At 36.0% G+C, this 14,675-nt stretch overlaps 1 protein-coding gene across 1 annotated transcript in view; it reads left to right on the forward strand.

Moving 5' to 3' along the window:
• The window catches only part of Tex11 (testis expressed 11), a 209,617-nt gene that overhangs the window by 97,479 nt on the left and 97,463 nt on the right, over positions 1-14,675 (forward strand). Inside the window, exons 14-15 of the mRNA XM_021153053.2 lie at positions 2,346-2,431; positions 7,633-7,770. Coding sequence (XP_021008712.1) covers positions 2,346-2,431; positions 7,633-7,770 — 224 coding nt within the window. The remainder of the gene's footprint in view (positions 1-2,345; positions 2,432-7,632; positions 7,771-14,675) is intronic.

Genomic DNA, 14,675 nt, shown 5'->3' on the forward strand with positions numbered 1-14,675 from the left:
TAAATATGTATTGTGTGCATCATATTTTCATAAAAACAGACATTAATAGTTCCCAAAAGGAAATCATGCAATATTAAGAGCTTTTTGAATTCTATTTCCTATGAACTATATTTTTCTAATGACACCCACATTTTCATTCTCAAGATTTTCATTAAGAATTCATTTACTTTTTGAATCTCTTTTTGATAATCTTGGTTATCCGGTTTTCTGGTCCTTGACATTTTAATGATATCATAATACAAATAGAAAAGATTCATAAGAAAATATATAGCTAACCTGACTATATGACAGGAAAAGCTGCAATTTTTCTTGTTTCCAGGTTATTCTTTGAAAATACTATGTAGATACAGAAATAAAAGAATTAGGAAACAATATATAGGTAGATAGATATAAGGGAAAATCTCTTTCACTGTCTGTGTGTGTTGGAGGCTAGAGTATGACCTCAGGTGTCATTCTTCAAAAGCTCCTTATGATTTGAGATAAGATCTCACTGGGGCCTGGGACTTATAATTCAGCTAGACTGGCTCACTAGGACCTGGGTTTGCTAGTTCAATTACACTCCTAAACTCCAAGGATCCTCTTTCTCTAGCTCCCCAGTGCATGCACATTACAAGTGCATGCTACTACACCTGGCTTTTTATGTGAGTGGAGTCTAAACTCAGATCCTCAGGCTTGCCTGGCAAAACCAGCTGAGCACTTTACCAACTGGGCTATCTCTTCAGCTCTAGACAAGTTATATATTTCAGAAACAGCTTCTTGTTGTGTTGCTCAATCTATCCTCATGTGACTGCCTCCTCAGCCTCTCAACTAACTGAAATTACAAGTGTTTTGTCCAGTGCAATAAAATGCAATTGTTTGGTAATGTTGATCTTCAATGGCCATGAAAGGTTACATTTTAAGTAATAGAACTTAGGAAGTTAGACATTTGTTTATCTGTTATGCTTATGTGTATATACACACATGAAGTACACATGTGTGCAAAGGCGCAAGCATGTGCATAGGTCCAGAGTGCAAGCTCAAGTTATCTTTCCTGAGACTCTCTCAACCTTGCCTTTTGAGACAGGAACTCTCACTAGCTAGGAGTAAAGTGAGTAAACTAGATTGGGCTGCCTGTGAGTCCCAGGCCTCTCCACTTTCTCCCCCTCTCTAGCACTAGCATAACAATCAAGTGCCACCACACCTGACATTTTATATGAATTCTGGAAATTAAACTCTGATCCTCATGTTTACATAGCGAGCACTTTACAGACTGAGCTATTTTCCTAGTCCTCGACTTCCTTTTTGAAGGGCAGAAAATTGTTAGCTAACTAAAAAGTTGACTTTACAGAATAATTCATTTGTTTATTTTTTATTAATCATCCCATTCGTTTACATCTCAAATGATATCACACTTCCTGGTTACCCTTCCACAAGCCATCCATTCTACAACCTCCCTCTCCTTCCTCCCCTTTGCCTCTATTAAGTGTGCTCCTCCACCCACTCACCCACTCCTGCTGCATCCCTCCTTCAACCCACTATGCTGGGGCATCAAATCTCCACAGGACCAAGAGTCTCCCCTCCCATTGATGTCAGACAAGGAGGTTAGACAGAGTTTTATTCATATAATCAAGGTATTATAAACTTTTAAGGAGACGTTAAGTAATTGGTTACTCTTACATAAGTATTTTTAAGCCACATGTGCTGACTCCATTGATGAGTCAGGGACTATTGGTGTTCTAATGAAGACATTTGCGAAAATTGAGGGTTTGTGCCAAAAGGGCAGATGAGAAAGGGGTATAGAATTCTATTGCAGTTTAAACTTTACCTTAAGGTGCTAATATATTTGTATCTTGTAAATGTCTAGACCAGAAATAATCAGGCACACGTTACAATTTAAACGAATAAAGTTTATCTGTAAGTGTGGTCTTAAAGTATTTTTTAAAAGCTTTAAGGTATAATTGGCCTTTCTTGCGAGCTTGATCTGATCTTTTTAGTACATAATAGTATGAGCAGTTCTTATTAATGATTTCTGACATTGCTGTCTGCTCATTCACAATAACCTTATTAGGGCACCAGATGATGATCTAATTTAGAACATGAAAAGTAAGTTAAGAAGAGACTAGGCTGGGAATGTATCAGAGGCTGGTGGGAGACTTCCAGCGATTCTAGCAAACGCTGATTAGATTATATAACCAGTCATGATGGGAAACCAGATTGAAGGGGAAAACCTGTCTAATATGATTGTTTTATAGACGTTACTTAAAGATTAAGTACAGCTATTAAGTCTAGAGTGTATACAGTTAACATTCTGTTTAATGCAACGGATCTAGGTTCTTTTTATAGCTTGTTTTTTTTTTTTTTTTCAGGTTACCAAACAAGAGGTCGACTGACAAGAGATTTAGTAAATTGGTTACACAACATTCTGTGGGGAAGAGCTTCCAGAAGTGTTAAGGTTTGTGAATAACCTGTTTTCACTCATTGTATTCTTTCTCCTTTGCACCAAATGAAACACTGTTCACTATAAAAATCAGAGAGAGCAGGATCTGGCAAGTGCAGCTCAGTGGAAGCACTTGTGTAGCCTGTGTGAGACCCTAGATTCTATACTCAGCACTACTTAAGCACTGTGAATATATAATTTATAGATGCTATCTAAATATAGAGACTATGAAAGTATTATTACTATGTTTTTGTTTGCTCTTTGTTTGCTTAAGTGATGCATATTACAGTGTGAGTGAATGGAGAGTATTATGCTAAGTGAAGTAAGCTAGTCAAGGAAATAGTATTCAGTTCCACTTATATGAGTTATGTAGAGTAATCACATTCATAGAGATGTGGCCTACAGTGGTAGTTGCCAGGGGTTTGGGATGAGGTAGAAATGTGGAGAATGAGTCTAGAGTTTTATTTTATTTTATTTTTTGCTGGCTATTGAACTTGGGCCTTGTACATGCTAGGCATGGACTCTACTATTGCATTATACCTACAGCCCTCAGATTTTCCCATTTTAAAAGATGGCTAAGTTTTGAAGATTGGCTCTATAATATGGTGAATATATATGACACTAGTGACCTGAATAGTTAAAAAATAGTTAAGATACGGATTTCCTGTGTGGAGGAAAAGTAGACATTTCACCCTAAGGATATATAAGAAAATCATGTTTCTCTCTTTTAAAAAGTTATAATGATAAATTTTATGTTATCCATTTTATCATGATTAAAAGTAACCCAAATAAAGACTTTAAAATATTCAAAAGCTAAGATAACTCAAGCACAGAGGCACATTATGAATAAGTCTTTCAAGCAGGACACTGATAACTATCTAGAAATGACAGATCTATACAAAAGAATACCAGAAATGATAAATACATAAATAAACATATAAGATATTTTCCTCTCATAAATATTTCTTTAGGGGTAGAACTGTAGCTCAATTGATAATTATAATAAATGTAAGCACGAGGACCTATGCCAATTAAAGAAAAAGTAAGGTCTGTAATTGGTGGGCAGATAACACAGGAGGATTCGTAGGGCTCTCTGCCAGCCATTATAGCTTAATCTGAGAGTACCTGTCCTACGGAGAAATCCTGTCTCACAGAAAAACCTAGACAGTTCCCAAGGAATGACACTGACCTACACATATATACATACATGTATACATGTACATACTAGCTCACATGAACACTCACATACAAATAGAAATAAATAAAAGATGGCTGTTTAAACAAAATAAGATTTTTATGGGGTTTATAGTATATATAAAAGTATCATGTATCAAAGTGTACATTATATACACATACATAGGCCAAGAGGAGAGAAATAGAATAGAATTTGTTATAAAGTTCTTATACTGTGTGTGTGTATGTATATATATATACAATATACAATATACATATATATGATGTTAATGGTATACAGTTCTTATACCATATAATTGAAGATAGACATTGATAATTTAAACATTAATACAATATACCCAAACACAGTAAAACAACATTCTAACTCATATGTCAATAAAAGAATAAAAAACAAATCCTAAAAGTATTCATATAATCCAAAAGAAAAGAGGAAAATAGGGAATAAACATTAGATGATACAGAGACTGGAGAAAATGGCTCAGTGGTTAAAAAACATTTGCTCTTCTTGCAGAGGACCTGGGCTCAGATCCAACCACCCACATTGTGGCTCACAGGCAATCTAATGTCCATTTCTGGCACCGTGAATACCAGATATGCATGTGGTACACATATATACTTGCAGACAGAACCCACATACACATGAAAATGTTAAAGTCTCTATTTTAAAGTTAGATGGAACAAAAAGAAAGCAAATGGCAAGAGACTGGGCAAGGGGTCATGTATGCCTGTTATCCTAGCAGTCAGGAAGCTGAGGCAGAGAGATCACAAGTTTTATACCAGTCTAGACTAGATAATAGGGATTCTCTCAAAGAGAAAAACAAATATCAAGATAATAGATTTAAATGTAAGCACATTAAAAATAATATTAAATGAAATAATCATACTAATCCAGTGAAAATGTAGATACTGTCAAGTTAGATTTTAAAAAGCCCCATACCCACGTTTATATTTTTGTTGTTGTTGTTTTTCTTTTATTGGATTTTTTAAAAAGAATTTTTATTTATATGAGTATACCATTGCTGTCTTCAGACACACCAGAAGAGGGCATCAGACCCCATTACATATGGCTGTGAGCCACCATGTGGTTGTTGGGAATTGAACTCTGGACCCCTGGAAGAGCAGTCAGTGCTCTTAACCACTGAGTCACCTCTCCAGCTCCTGGACATTTTCTTTATTTACATTTCAAGTATTATCCCCTTTCCAGATCTCCCCTCCGGAAACCCCCTATCTCATCCCACCTTCCCCTGCCTTAAAGGTTCAAGTAGGTGACAAGGAAAACTCTTTAGAGAAGTAATATTAATCTAAAACTCATTAAAACCAACTTCAAGGCTTGTCATATAGCCACAGCATTTCTCTATAGACTGTGTTAAAGTCAAAGGCAAAGACATAGATCAGTAGAAATAAAGAACCCCAAATGAATTCTACACAAAAGTTTAACTGTTTTGTTTTTACCACATATAGAAGTAATTCTTTAAAGTAGTCTTTAAAACTAATGTTACTGGCCGGGCGTGGTGGCGCACGCCTTTAATCCCAGCACTTGGGAGGCAGAGGCAGGCGGATTTCTGGGTTCGAGGCCAGCCTGGTCTACAGAATGAGTTCCAGGACAGCCAGGGCTATACAGAGAAACCCTGTCTCAAAAACAAACAAACAAACAAACAAACAAACAAACAAAAACAAAAAAACCCCTAATGTTACTGGAGCAATTGTCAAAACCATTGAAAATGGACACTAAATGATATGAACATAAATTACACAAAAATATTTTCCAATACAATAACTGATGAAAAAGATGATTTTCGAGTTGTCAGGGAAGCACAAATTAAAATCTTAAGGAGATACTACTTAGAATTAGCAATTTTTTAAAAAAATAAATACACCAAATATTAGGAATATTAAGGAACTGAAACCTTTATGGTTGGGCTATGAAATAATCCAAACCGTTTAGGAAGTAGTTTGGAAATTTTGTTAAATATTCACCCTTTCATACAATTCATTCTAACTCCATGTATGTACTCACGAGAAAAGTAAAGATCCATGTGTAACACAGAAGTTACCCATCTTTGTGTCTTAGTTAGGGTTCCTATTGCTGTGCTAAGACAGCATGAGAAGGTTTATTTTACTTTTCATACTGTCGCTTAGAGCCTGTCATCTGGGGAAGTTGTGGCAGGAATTGAAGGCAGGAACCCGGGGGTATGAATTGATGCCAAGGCCATGGAGGAGTACTGCTTAATGGCTTATCCCTCATGGTTTGTTCAACCTTATGCCATTCATGACCATCCATCCAGGGTTGGCAGCACCATCCATAGAATGGTCCCACCCACATCAATCCTCAATCAGGAAAATGCATCACATGCTTGCCCACAGGCCAATCAAATGAAAGCATTTTCTCCATTTCTGTCTTCCAGAATTACTCTAACCTGTGTTAAATTGACAGAAAAGCACTCTCGCACTATTTGTAATATTTGAAAATGGACCCAAATGTCCATCAATAAGTGAGTGTATAAGCAATCTGTGGTATGTCCATATAATGAAATATTACTTCGCAGTAAAGGAATTATTGATATGTGCAGCAATGAGGACTAATCTTGAAACTATTTAAGTTGAATTGAAGAGGCCAGACCAAAAATCTATATTACTTGGCAAGCATGAGGTCCCAGTGTTCAAGTACAATGTTGCAAAATATGTTGGGATAGATTTTGTAGATTGGTTAAAGATGAAGGGAAAGGATTTGAAGATCAAAGAAAAAAGTAGGAAACAAGAAATTAGATTCAAGACAAAAAAGGAGAAGCATATAGAGACATATACATGGCTTATAGTTCAAACTATCACTCTTGTCTCTCTCTCTCTCTCTCTCTCTCTCTCTCTCTCTCTCTCTCTCTCTCTCTCTCCCTCTCCCTCTCCCTCTCCCTCTCCCTCTCCCTCTCCCTCTCCCTCTCCCTCTCCCTCTCCCTCTCCCTCTCCCTCTCCCTCTCCCTCTCTCTGGCCTTCTTTATTTCTGTACTGAGAAAGTAAAAAGTTTCTTCTGAATCATCTCCTTTTGATTCTGTTTCTCCTCTCCCATTTTACATTCAGTTCTGAAGGATATAATCTTAGGTTCAAATAGTCAAAGCCAAAGTTTTACCTTCCTAGCAGAGCTGTATCTATTTTAAAAGGGCATTTCATTCCTTTGAAGTTGTAATGACTGCAGTCATTACTTAAAAGACAGGAAGCCTCAACAGGGTACAGGAGACTCATTTACCTTATGTAGTATTTATAAATAATCTGTCTTAGACTTAAATAATAAACCAGGCTATTTCTATTAGATTGCTACTAATAGTTTCTTATAATTGAAAAACTGACAGTAACACATTTTTTTACAAGAATACAATTACATTAATTTTAATGGTGAAAACTCTGGAAATACACCAAATTGTGAAACCTAGAAAATACTGCATTAATTCGACTAAAATTTTCCTTTAAAAGTAGTCATTGAAAACTATAATGATGTAGATAAATATGTACATAAGATTAATGGAAAGAATAAAATGTGAAATTGTATATAAGCTGTCATAACTACAATTTACATATCTAAAAGGATAAAGTTAAAATGTTATACAGAAAAATGAAGGTATCTCCATTAGCATGGTGATTTATGTATGCTGCCTTTAAGATTTTTATCATTGTTCTTTAAGATAGCTTTTTAAAGAGGCTTTTCTAGAGTTTGTGTACCACTTTTTAGACTCTTCATCCTTTAAGTGAAATAAGTAACTTTTATACTTTCAATACTGGGGACTGAACCCAGGGCCCTGTGTATGCTAGACATCTACTCTGTCACTGAAGTTCAACTCTAGCTTCTGAACTTTGCAATGTGTATGAAACAAAAAAAAAGAGACTTAAACACTTAGGATTCAAGTAAGTAGGTATTGTTTTTGTTGTCTAAAAAGTAGAATCTGTAACAAATTGTTTGCCCCTAGAGAGTAGTTGGGAAAATTTAAAGTGAATTTTGGAAAAATCTATGATTTTGTTGTTTTTTTTAACTTTAGGTCCAAAAATATGCTGATGCCCTACACTGGTACAGTTATTCTCTGAAGTTGTATGAGTGTGATAAAGCAGATCTGGATTTGATCAAGCTGAAGAGGAACATGGTTTCCTGTTACTTATCTTTGAAACAACTTGATAAGGTGCTTTCATTTACTTATTCTATTTTCAGAGGCAGACAATGTTCTTTGCTGTGGCACTTAGGTGAATGCATCACTCTGATCTCAAAGCTACTTAGGGTGGCTGAGAGTGAGTGCCTCAGGATTTGAACAAGGTCAAATTGACATCTTCTTGATGTGTGTCTTGCAAACAAAGCAGAGCTTCCCAAAGGAGAGAGTATTTGGGAAACTATTGATTTCTTTTACTTTCTATCCTTACCATTTTATCTTCTACCATATTCTGAAAGGCTATTTGCTGCTAACTCTGCTATATAGTCCTTTAAAATAGACTAACCCAGTATGGTCTAAATTTTTATTAGGTATCCATTGACAGTAGATACTGACTTGCATGAAGTATTATCCTTTATAACCACTCAAGAAAAGATCAGTGTATGAATCTTCATTAGGAAAAAATATAGAAGCTAAATGATAAAAAGATTTTATGAATGATGGGGCCATCCATATTTCTAATAGCATATGAGACATCTTTTATCCTTTGAACATCATACAGTGTGCACATAATGTGGGGTATTGGTACTTAGATGAACAAAAAAAAATGAGAAGGACACATATGCACTCAATTGAACATGAAGGGTTTTGTTGCCTTTCAAGTTTTACTGACAGCTTTAGGGCAGATTATATGAATGATTTTGTAGGTTTTCTTTGAAGGTCTATGTATTATCAGGGTTCTCTAGAAAAACAGAACCAATAGAATGAATACGCTCACCCATAGCTGTCTTCATACTGGAAGCTGACATTCTGGCAGCTGCTCAGTATATGAGGCTAGGTGCCCCAGCACTCCCAACCTGATGCTCAAGGCCGTAGAGCCATCTGAAAAGACAATGACCAGAAGAGCAATACTCAAGTTGATGAGGTTCAATCTTGCTCTGCAAGAAACTGAAATTTTTGTGTGGTGCTGGAGTTTGAGCTCAGAGCTATACACATACTAGGAAAATGGCCTGTCACTGAAGCACATACCCAGCCTGAAGCAGCACTTATATATCTGACTAATGACAGGCTCAGTTCTAGAGTCAGTGCAGAACTAAACCTGTAATTGGAGTTCAAATGTTGTTAGCACAAAGGAGAAAATAGGCAATCAGGAAACCAGTATGTCTTAATCGCATACACTCCATGTCCAACTGTGTCATTTAATGCCATATAGGTAGGGAAGCCAAAGCTTATTTTGAAATGTTCATGGTAACTGTGTTTGTTACTTAGCATATTTCTCATTTCATCCTTTCTGACTTCCTAGCAGCCACTGTTTGGATACTTTGCATATGTAAAGAATGAATTCCTATGCAGTAGGACATATAAAAAGGTAGAGGTTGGAGGGAAAGCCATCAGTACTTTGCCATCCCCATCTTGCCATTGTCTAACCATTTTTTTTAAAAAATGTATGCTTACTATTTTATTTTACTTTTGAATCATTTTATTTACATTCCAAATGTTGCCCCCCTTCCCGGTCCCCCTCCAAGAGTTCTTCCCATCCTCACTCCCCTTTGTCTCTGAGGGGGTGCTCCCCTACACTCTTAGTTCCCTCCCCTACCTTCCAACCCCTACCTCCCATGGTCCCCTCTGTTCCCCTTCCTTGGGGCATCAAGTCTCTACAGGATTAGGTACATCTTCTCCCACTGAGGCCAGACAAGCACTGCGACATAAGTACTGGGGGCCATGGATCACATTGATGGCTTAGTCCCAGGGAGCTCCTAGGGGATCTAGTTAGTTGATATACTTGGTCTTCCTATGGGGTTGCCATCCCCTTCAGCTCCTTCAGTCTTCCTCCTACTCTTCCATAGGGGTCCCTGACCTCAGTCTAATGATTGTCTATAAGTATCTGAATCTGTCTCAGTTGGCTGCTGGTAGAGCCTCTCCGAGGACAGACATGCTAGGCTCCTGTCTGCAGGCAACAGTAATAATATCAAAGATTGGTGCCCACCCATGGCATGGATCTCAAGTTGAGCCTGCCACTGTTCAGTCTCTCTTTCCTTTTCCCCCCCTGCATTTCTTTAGATGGGAACAATTTGGGGTCAAAAAAATTTGAAGATAGGTGTCATCAGTTTTTGTATAAAGAGCTACACAGAAAATACTTAAGAATGTGGAAGTCACCTGGTCCCTAATGTAACACTCAGCTCTGATCTTATATCAGATACTGACATAAATAATATGTAAAGAAGCACCCACAGTGTGCTCTGAGAAAGCCTTTCTATTTAGGGCTACTAAATCCCATGTGATTCTCTTGCGGCATGAAATGTTTGTCTTTTGATTTATCTCAGCCATCGAAAACCAACAACTAGGCAGAAAAAGAGCGTGGGTCAGATTTTGCCAGACTGGAGTTGCTTGATCTGTTGCTAATTAAGTAGTGATATCTACTAAGAAGAAAACCTGAACAGGAAGGGACAATGCTCTATGATGAGAAGATGGCTGTGAAAATTAAAGCAGCCAGGACTAGAGAGATGGTTCAGTGGTTAATAGCACTGACTGCTCTTCTAGAGGACCTGGGTTCAATTCCCAGCACCTACCCACATGGCAGGTCACAACCATCTGAAAATCCACTTCTGGGGTATCTGACTCTCTCACACAGACATACATGCAGGCAAAGCAGTAGTGCATGTAAAATAAAAATAAGTAAAATTTAAAAGGAATTAAAACAGCCGCAAAGATAAGACTTTATCTTTCATGTTCTGGTTATATATTGTTTATATCTACTCTATAAAGCTCTAAAAATCATACCCTCCCATTACAGGACTGAAAATGGGCTTGTGGGCAGTGCACATAATCTAGTGGTATTCACTAGATGGCACTGTGGCTTCTGTTTGTACTTTAAGTAGCTCAATGATTTTTGAAGGTTTTTGTAATGATTGTATCGCTTTTCTTCCAGATATAAAATAAAGCACTTAATGAAATGTGAGGTAAAGATTAATTTTGGCTCAACTGATGAAGTTTTACTGTAATAAACACCCAACTTGAGGTCTGAGGTCAACAAGTAATTGTTGAATGCTTAATCTGTAAATGGTACTGTAGCATAAGTTTAAGATATACCTTACTCCTCCGTGTAGATATGCCTTAAAATAATATTTCAGGGATAAGATTTGCATGTATAATATGATTATAAAACAACAAAACATTTATAAATTGTCAAATAATGTGGAATATAATATGGAATTTGAATAAGAATAGATGAGATGAGAGTGGTTTGTTCATTGTACATTCATTGGGTGTACAGCATATAGCTCAAAGTTCAGAAGGGTACCTGATACGTTAGAAGGCAGTCATAGTCAAAGGAGCCTTAATACAGTGAAATAATGAAGCCATTCTAAGAAGATGGAGACGAACAGGATACAACAAAACATCTTGTGCTGAATCCCCAAAGCCAGCTGTAATAAAACAGAAAGGATGAAATGGGGTTTTTACAGATGCACATGTGCAACATTTGGGGCTTTTTGTTGATTGTGAGCTGAACAAACAAACAAACAAAAAACAATGCTAAGAAATCTTGCTTATCTTAAATTGAATCAATAGAAACTGACTGCATTTTGTATTCATGCATTCCCCATCAATGAATATAACTAAGTACAGATCAAAAACACTCAGAAAAATGCATTTGTACTGAACTTGTACAGACTATTTTTCATTATTTTCTATAGAATATGGTAAAGTAACTGTTTACATAGCATTTCTTTTTTGAATCTTTAACTTCTTAAAATTTTATTTAATTTTTATTTTATTTTTTACACTCCATATTCCATTCCCCATTCCCATCCACCCTCCAACTGCACCACATACCACACCTCCACCCCACCCCACCCTACCCCCATCTCCATGTGGATGCCCCTATCCCTCACTCCACCTGACCTCTAAACTCCCTGGGGCCTCCAGTCTCTTGAGGGTTAGGTGCATCATCTCTGAATGAACACAGACCCAGAAGTCCTCTGCTGTATGTGTGTTGGGGGCCTCATATCAGCTGGTGTATGCTGTCTATTTGGTGGTACAGTGTCTGAGAGATGGCGGGGGTCCAGATTAATAGAGACTGCTGCTCCTCCTACAGGATCACCCTTCTCCTCAGCTCCTTTCAGCCTTCCCTAATTCAACAACAGGGGTCAGCTGCTTCTGTCCATTGGTTCAGTGCAAATAACTGCATCTGATTCTTTCAGCTGCTTGTTTCATTATATTAGTTATTTTAAATCGTATGGAGATGATTTGAAATGAACAGGAAGATATCTATAGGTTATGTACAAGCAAGGAACATGAGCACCTACACATTTTGGTATCTGAAAGGAGACAGGGAGCCCTGGAATCAATCTTCCATAGATACTGAGAGGTGATTCTGTAATGCATGAAAGGGTAAACTGAAGACGTTTTCTGTTCTGCTGTGGTTAGAGCAGATCTGAAACATAACACTGGATTGGGAGAATAATTTTGAAGAAAGATATTGACAAGCTCTAATGTACCAAGAGGAAGGCATTCAAGAGCTGGTTAAAGGAAAGTATGGAGTTTTAACCTGAAAAATGAAGATTTTGGACATATACAATATAGTATTTCCCATTATCTGTATAGCTACCAGTGAGAAATCCAGTTACTGTCTATAAAACGTGTGTATCAGTGAGTGAAACCTGTGAAAGAGATTTTCAATCACAAGAAGACCCTAGCTAAGAAATAAACTTGTCCAAAATTTAGATAGTGTTTTTTAGAGATACAACGAACTCCCTTTTCTTGAAGGTATTTAAATAAAGTCAGAATGGCTGCTTCCTCTGAATGTTGTTGGGAATATTCACACATAGGAAGAATTCTCAAACATCTGGAGTCCCTCAACTGTATGATTCTTATAATATAATTTAATAACTTTCAGTTTGATAATATGATTTAATAAATTTAATTCTGATAATATAATTTAATAAATTCTATTATGGTCAAAGAAGACTGGAGACGATGTAGATTTTCAAAATTGAGAACTAAAGAGATCTCAAATCATTGCTAAGTTCTTTAAAAAAACTATTGAACTATAATTTAAATATTAAAATATGCCCACTTTGTTATATAATTAAGTAAATCTGAGAAATATATATCCACATGTACCCACTATCACAATCTGGATTTGGAATATCTAGAAAACTCATTAGATAAAATATTTCTAATCAATCCCCAGCTCAACTCTTAGGTTCAAGTAGTGAATTATATGTTTTATATCACTATAGAATAAAATTGTTCTTATAGTTTCATATTAATTATCCATCACACTATATATCAAAATGTATGCCTGGGCAAGACACATTCAGGGAGTTGGTACTGTAAATCTCTTGATACTGATATGGTTATATAGTTTTAATCATTGTGTGATAACTGGTTGTATACTGACAATGTGTGTCTTTATTTATATACACTGTATACAAATAACATTTTTCTTAAAATATTGTGGGCTAGAGCTTAGGTAGCATTTAGTGGTAGATGGATTCAATATTTCACAAATATATTTGAAGAACTGTAAATGCAAATGCAAATATTCTGTCACTAGAAATTACTAAAACAAGGGCAAGATAAATCCAAAGAGCATTTTAAAATAAAACTATTTATCTGCAGACATTTCCCATATATTAAGCAAACAGATAGTAGACAGGACCCAGGAAGCTAAAACCATGTTCTTTGAAAAAAACTAATAAAATGGGCAGACATCTAGTAAGACAAACAAGGAATAAAAATGAAAGAAAGAAAAAGACCAAGAGAGTATTGATATTTGGACACCCTTGTGCATGAATACATTCCTAGAAAAAAAATAGAATTTACTACACTGAATTAAGGAACCAAAAATATGAGTAGTTCCAAACGTAATTATTAATGTAATTTACTCAGTAGTTTAAAATCCTCAAGCAAGACCTAAATCCAAATAACACTATTTTTTTACTTTATTAAACTTTAAATGAAATTCATTCTCAACTAATTTTTTGTGCACAATACAATATTGTTGACTTCAAATATGTTATTAATTGACAAATTTTGTAAAGAAGTATCTTGCTTGCCTATAATTATATAGTTTAATTAGTAACTCCCCACCAGTATATATACATGTACATATATATACGAATATAAATACGTACATATGTACATACTAATGGACTTAATTAGAGTGGCTTAGAGGATGTGGTCCAGGTAGGAAGTCCAACAGGCAAAAGTTCACTCCCATTCTCTAGATTCTTTCTTTGCTTAAATGATTGTTTCCTTAACTGTACAGAAGTTTTTCAGTTTTGTGAGTGCTAATTATTGGCCTTAATCTCATTCTTCTGAATATGTACATCCAGCTTCCCCAGTCCCATTCCATTTGTTGATGTTTCTGTCTTTTTCCCATGGGCTTTTTTTTTTTTTAACCTCTTTGTCAGTATCAGTTGGCTGTAATTTTAAGTGCTCATGTTTAGGTCTTCTGTTTTATTATTCCATTGGTCTGCCTGTTTTTGTGCAAGTACTATATTGCGTTTGTCATTATGTCCAGCATTATTAATTTTTGCTCATGATTGTTTTGGATATCTGTGGTCTTTTTCGTTTACGTACAAATTTAGTTTTTTTTTTTCTCTCTCTTTCTGAATAGGCCTCTAGCCACTCTGGAAATCAGTCAACAATTGACAAATGAGGCATAGTAAAATTTTAAAACTTATACAAAAGGAAACAGTTAGTTAAGTGTATAGATAGCCTACGGAATGGGAAGATTGTTTTCCAACTATTCATCTGACAAAGACTATATATATTCATCCTATAAGTGCTGTTTTTCTAGAAAGTTCTGACTAATACAGTTGTCTTTGGGTTTTATCATAATAGGCTTTATCATGTTAAGGTGTGTTCCTTCCACTCCTATTTTCTCTAAGACTTTTATCATGAAACCATGTTGGATTTTGCTAAAGATTTGT

Source organism: Mus caroli, unplaced genomic scaffold (genome assembly GCF_978045245.1).
Source record: "Mus caroli unplaced genomic scaffold, Mus_caroli_1 scaffold_5, whole genome shotgun sequence".
Lineage (NCBI taxonomy): Eukaryota > Metazoa > Chordata > Mammalia > Rodentia > Muridae > Mus > Mus caroli.